Source organism: Macaca mulatta, chromosome 16 (genome assembly GCF_049350105.2).
Source record: "Macaca mulatta isolate MMU2019108-1 chromosome 16, T2T-MMU8v2.0, whole genome shotgun sequence".
In the NCBI taxonomy this organism is placed as follows: domain Eukaryota; kingdom Metazoa; phylum Chordata; class Mammalia; order Primates; family Cercopithecidae; genus Macaca; species Macaca mulatta.
Window position 1 is genome coordinate 41,686,566 of NC_133421.1, and position 6,626 is coordinate 41,693,191.

General features: G+C 47.3%; 1 protein-coding gene across 4 annotated transcripts in view; it reads left to right on the top strand.

Annotated features, from left to right (window-relative positions):
- Positions 1–5,347, top strand: part of RNF135 (ring finger protein 135) — a 30,048-nt gene extending 24,701 nt beyond the window's left edge. For 3 of the 4 annotated variants that reach the window (XM_015118995.3, XM_015118996.3, XM_015118997.3), the window contains 2 exons: positions 1,941–2,030; positions 4,796–5,347. In XM_015118995.3, the coding sequence (XP_014974481.3) occupies positions 1,941–2,030; positions 4,796–5,325 (620 nt within the window). In that variant the 3' untranslated portion in view covers positions 5,326–5,347. The remainder of the gene's footprint in view (positions 1–1,940; positions 2,031–4,795) is intronic. The other variant, XM_077970758.1, reaches the window with a different exon arrangement.
- The last annotated feature ends 1,279 nt before the right edge of the window (positions 5,348–6,626 follow it).

Here is a 6,626-nt window from a genome sequence, read left to right on the forward strand (position 1 = left end):
CAGGAGAATGGTGTGAACCCTGGAGGTGGAGCTTGCAGTGAGCTGAGATTGCGCCACTGCACTCCAGCCTGGGCGACAGAGCGGTCCATCTCAAAAAAAAAAAAAAAAAAAAAAAAAGAATTGTTTTGTAGAGACAGGGTCTCATTATGTTGCCCAGGCTGGTCTGGAACTCCTGGCCTCAAGTGATCCTCCTGCCTCAGCCTCCTAACTAGCTGGGACTATAAGCATGGGCCACCATGCCTTGCTTCATGTTGCAGAATTGAAACTATATCCATTAAGCAACAATTCCACATTCCCTCAACCCCCTCACACCCAGCAACCACTATTCCACTTTCTGTCTATGAATTTGACTATTCTAGATACCTCATGTGAGTGGAATCATACAATATTTGTGTGTGAGAGGTTTACTTCACTTAGTGTAATGTTCCCCAAGCTCACCTATGTTGTAGCATATATCAGAATTTGTTACTTTTTTTTTGTTGTTTGAGATGGAGTCTTGCTCTATCATCCAGGCTGGAGTGCAGTGGCACGATCTCAACTCACTGCAACCTGTGCCTCCTGGATTCAAGCGATTCTCCCACCTCTGCCTCCTGAGTAGTAGCTGGGATTATAGGCATGTGCTGCCACCCCTGACTAATTTTGTGTGTGTGTGTGTGTGTGTTTGTGTGTGTGTATTTTTAGTAGCAACAGGGTTTTGCCATGTTGGCCAGGGAGGTCTGGAACTCCTGACCTCAGGTGATCTGCCCATCTCAGCCTCCCAAAGTGCTGGGATTACAGGCATGAGCCACCGTGTCTAGCCAGAATTCATTACCTTTTTTTTGAGATGGAGTCTCGCTTTGTCGCCCAGGCTGGAGTCAGTGTCATGATCTCGGCTCACTGCAACCTCCGCCTCCCGGGTTCAAGCGATTCTCCTGCCTCAGCTTCCCAAGTAGCTGGAACTACAGCCGCGTGCCACCACACCTGGCTAATTTTTGTATTTTTAGTAGAGATGGGGTTTCACCATATTGGCCAGGCTGGTCTTGAACTCCTGACCTTGTGATCTGCCCGCCTTGGCCTCCCAAAGTGCTGGGATTACAGGTGTGAGCCACCACGCCCTGCCATAATTTGTTACTTTTTAAGGTTAAATAATATTCCATTGTATGTATACATCACATTTCTTTATCCATTTCTCTTTCTATGGACACATGGATTGCTTCAGTTCCCACCTGAACTTTGAGGATGACCTCTTGACAGGCAGCTCTCTTGCTCTCATGACCTAAGTTATCACAAGCACACCCTAGACAAGGTCTTTTGTCTCTTCTCAGGCAGAGTCTTAGATTCACTTCAGCTGCTGTCACTTCAAGATACAAATAGGACAAGATTTTGCCTTCAAAGTCTGCACTCTAGGACTTCCCTTACTTATCTGCCTGACGTGGTCATTGCACTCTAGCACAGATGACTGCTTTAAGTTAATAATTAAACTTTAGCACATTGAGAGGGAATTAGGAGGTGTCAGCAGTGGTGATGAGTTTCACACCAACTCATGTTACCCAGTTTAACACCTGTTTAAAGCATTGACTTGGGGATCCTGGATATTCTAGGTGTTAGGGTGCTGCAATCCCCTGGAACTGTGTTAGTTAATTTTATTTTATGAGTGTGCATAAAATACCTTCTATCTGTGGGGCTGGTATGGGGCTTGGTGCTTAGAACACATAGATGGACGAGATCTTTCCCAGCAAGGAGCTGAGAGCTTAGTGAAGAAAGAGTGAAAAGTCCACAGTGAGAACATGGAGGTGCACATACCCGGGCTACAGGCACTGCCTCTGCCTGATCCGGTCCTGACACTGAAAAATGTGCAGATGATAAGAAGACAAGCCATGTGCCCTGATCATGATGTTTGGATACCTTCAGTTTGCCTTTTTCTGATGGGACTTTCCTCTCTTAATTTTTTTGTTATTTAGGAGAACTCCCGGAAGCCCCATCTTCCTCCTCATGCCCATTGCCTGACCAGAGCCACCCTGCACTCAAGAGAGCTTCTCAGTTTGCTCAGTGTAAGTATGTGGTCCACTTTAAACCTGGGTTTGGCTTGCTGTGGAGCAGAGCTTCGAGAACATCGTATGTCCATCTCCCTACTGCTAGGGCCACTCCTTGGCTTACTGCACATGAGTGTGTTCCCTATACTAGGTCCCTCCACGAGGGGAGCTGATTGCAAAGGCAAAGCAGGTTGAGACTCTAGATCCAAGAGCACTCAAGAGTCCAGCCAACCTTTGAGCCTCTCTGCTGTGGCCACCAACTACAGCCAAATACCCAAACCTGCTGAGGTATTTCTGCATCTGTGCTGTGGCCACCAACTACAACCAACTGCCTTTTCCTAAACCTGCTGAGATATTTCTGCCATCTCAGTCTGGGACAGTCCTTAAGAGCATGGATCCCGGAGCCAGACTGCTTGGGTTTGAAGCCCAGCAGCTCCACTAACTAGCTGTGTGATCTTGAACAAGTCACTTAAACTCCTAGAGCCTGGGTTTCCTCATCTGTAAAACGGAGATAATATAGTACTTCTCTTGCGGGATTGCTATGAGGGTTAAGTGAGTGAGTATGAGTAAAACACCTAGAGTAGTCATGTTTTATAAGAGTTAGCAATTTATTCACTCAATAGGAAACCGTATTAAATATACAAAGTGAATAAGATATGGTCCTTCATCAGGAAGTTTCAGTTTAACTGGGAAGGTATAAACAGCTAGATAGATAGAAGATGGGCCAGGCACGGTGGCTCATGCCTATAATCCCAGCACTTTGGGAGGCCGAGGCAGGTGGATCACTTGAGGTCGGGAGTTCGAGACCAGCCTGGCCAACATGGAGAAACCCCGTCTCTACTAAAAATACAAAATTAGCCAGGCATGGTGGTGCATGTCTGTAATCACAGCTTCTCTGGAGGCCAACGCAGGAGAATTGCTTGAACCTGGGAGGCAGAGGTTGTGGTGAGCTGAGATCGTGCCATTGCACTCCAGCCTGGGCAACAAGAGCAAAACTCTGTCTCAAAAAATATATATATATAGGTAGGTAGGTAGGTAGGTAGGTAGGTAGATAGATAGATAGATAGAAGCTGGTAAGTATCATGAGAGAACACATAAAGCACCAGAGGTGTTGAGAAAAGCAAGAGATGACTTTGCTGGGTGGGATGCCAAGAGGGCTTCCTAAAAGATGACTAGTGGGTTAGTAAAAATTAATATGGGAAAGGGGTATTGTTGATATAATAATATCAGAGGTATGTATAGAAAATTGCAAGTCAATGTACCAATTTTTTGTTGTTTGCTTGCTTATTTTTGTAGAGACAGGGTCTCTCTATGTTGCCCAGGCTGGTCTGGAACTCCTCGCCTCAAGTGATCCTCCCACCTCAGCCTCTCAAAGTGCTGGGATTCCAGGCATGAGCCACTGTGCCTGGCTTGAATTTTTTTTTTTTTTTTTTTTTGAGAAGGAGTTTCGCTCTTGTTGCCCAAGCTGGAGTGCAATGGCACGATCTCGGCTCACTGCAACCTCTGGCTCCTGGGTTCAAATGATTCCCCTGCCTCAGCCTCCCGAGTAGCTGGGATTACAGGCATGTGCTACCATGCCTGGCTAATTTTTTGTATTTTTAGTAGAAACGGGGTTTCACCAGGTTAGCCATGGCTGGTCTCAAACTCCTGACCTCGTGATCTGCCCGCCTCAGCCTCCCAAAGTGCTGGGATAATAGGCGTGGGCCGCCGTTTGTTTGTTTGTTTGTTTTGTTTTGTTTTGTTTTTGAGACAAAATCTTCTCTGTTCCCCAGGCTGGAGTGCAGTGGCACATCTTGGCTCACTGCAACCTCTGCCTCCCAGGCTCAAGCAATTTTCCTGCCTCAGCCTCCCGAGTAGCTGGGATTACAGGCATGAGCTACTATGCCCAGCTAATTTTTTTTTTTTTTTTTTTTGAGACGGAGCCTCGCTCTGTCGCCCAGGCTAGAGTGCAGTGGCGTGATCTCGGCTCACTGCAAGCTCTGCTACAGGAGCCTACCACCATGCCTGGCTAATTTTTTGTGTTTTTAGTAGAGACAGGGTTTCACCGTGTTAGTCAGGATGGTCTTGATCTCCTGACCTTGTGATCTGCCTGCCTCGGCCTCCCAAAGTGCTGGGATTAGAGGCGTGAGCCACCGCGCCGGGCTGGCCTGATTTTTAAAATTGACATATAATAATTGTATAGTCTGGGTGCAGTGGCTCATGCCTGTAATCGCAGCACTTTGGGAGGCTGAGATGGCAGGATTGCTGGAGCTCAGGAGTTCAACACCAGCCTGGGAAACATGGCAAAATCCTGCTTCTTTTCTAAATAAATTTTTAAAATAAATAAATGTAGTCATTGTACATATTTATGGGATACATAGTGATGTTTTAATACATATGATGCATAGTGATCAGATCAAGGTAGTTAGCTTATCTATCATCTGAAACATTTATCATTTCTTTCTGTTGGGTGATGTACCAATTTTAATGCCAGTGTGAGTGAAACGTCACACCAAATAATTTTAATGCCAGTGTGAGTGAAACATCCCACCGAATAATTTTAATGCCAGTGTGAGTGAAACATCACACCGAATAATTTTAATGCCAGTGTGAGTGAAACATCACACCAAATAATTTTAATGCCAGTGTGAGTGAAACATCCCACCGAATAATTTTAATGCCAGTGTGAGTGAAACATCACACCAAAAGATACAAAGTTGCTTTTTGCTATTCCCAGACTTCTTAGCATGGATGGTCAAAAGATGACTGGCCATGTTCTTGGTATTCTTTTTTTTTTCCCAAAGGGGCCATCCATCCAACCTTTAACTTGAAGAGCCTTTCCTGCAGCCTGGAGGTGTCCACGGATTCCCGTACAGTGACTGTGTCTCACCGCCCACAACCCTATCGCTGGAGCTGTGAGAGGTTTTCTACCAGCCAGGTCTTGTGTTCCCAGGCCCTCTTTTCTGGAAAGCATTACTGGGAAGTGGACACTAGGAACTGCAGCCACTGGGCAGTTGGGGTGGCTTCCTGGGAGATGAGCCGTGACCAGGTCCTGGGAAGGACTATGGACTCTTGTTGTGTGGAATGGAAGGGGACTAACCAGCTCTCTGCATGGCACATGGTCAAGGAAACTGTCCTTGGCTCAGACAGACCTGGGGTGGTGGGCATCTGGCTGAACCTTGAGGAGGGGAAGCTTGCCTTCTATTCGGTGGACAATCAGGAGAAGCTTCTGTACGAGTGTACCATCTCTGCCGCCTCTCCTCTGCACCCTGCCTTCTGGCTGTATGGCTTACATCCTGGAAACCACCTGATAATAAAGCAAGTAAAGGTGTAAGGTTTCCTCAGGGATTACAACACAGTGGTTTCCTGGTCTCTCTCCCTGTCATCAATCAGGGTAGTAACTTCAGAATACCACTTTTATTTTATTTTATTTATTTATTTTTTTTTTTGAGACAGAGTCTCGCTTAGTCGCCCAGGCTGGAGTGCAGTGGCGCGATCTCGGCTCACTGCAAGCTCCGCCTCCCGGGTTTACGCCATTCTCCTCCTGCCTCAGCCTCCCGAGTAGCTGGGACTACAGGCGCCCGCCGCCTCGCCCGGCTAATTTTTTGCATTTTTAGTAGAGACGGGGTTTCACCGTGTTAGCCAGGATGGTCTCGATCTCCTGACCTTGTGATCCGCCCGCCTCGGCCTCCCAAAGTGCTGGGATTACAGGCGTGAGCCACCGCGCCCGGCCGTTTTTTTGTTTTTTTTTTTTTGGTTTTTTTTTTTTTGAGACAGAGTCTCGAAGAATACCACTTTTAAGAAAAATTACAATAGCGATTGGATCTCCCTAGGTTGCCCAGGCTGGCGTCGAATTCCTGGCCTTAAGCAGTCCTCCCACCTCAGCCTCCCAAGGTGCTGGATTACAGGTGTGAGCCACAACACCTGGCCAAGAATACCACTTTTGAAGTTAATCCTTTTGTGTGATACAGGATGAACTTGGGATGTTTGAACCCTGGACATTCCAAATAAAGGACAGGCCCCTGCCCGGCTCCTGGGAGATAACCTCTAAGCCATTAGAATATCCTGCCTGATAAGAGTGTTTTTGTTTACCTGTGGGCCTTGGGCCATGCAGTATTAGCTTGACCTAGCCGGGCGCGGTGGCTCAAGCCTGTAATCCCAGCACTTTGGGAGGCCGAGACGGGCGGATCACGAGGTCAGGAGATCGAGACCATCCTGGCTAACACAGTGAAACCCCGTCTCTACTAAAAAATACAAAAAACTAGCCAGGCGAGGTGACGGGCGCCTGTAGTCCCAGCTACTCGGGAGGCTGAGGCAGGAGAATGGCGTAGACCTGGGAGGCGGAGCTTGCAGTGAGCTGAGATCCGGCCACTGCACTCCAGCCTGGGCGACAGAGCGAGACTCCGTCTCCAAAAAAATAAATAAATAAATAAATAAGTATTAGCTTGACCTTGCAAGGTCAAGCTGAGGAGACTAAGTCAGCCATGTGGGCAGTGAAGCATGCCTATGTGACCAATCTCCAGTAAAAGCCCTAGACACCAAGGTATGGCTGAGCTACCCTGGTTGGTAATACTCTGTGCACACATCATTGTGTCCACACATCATTGCTGGGAGAATTAAGCATTATCCTGAAGA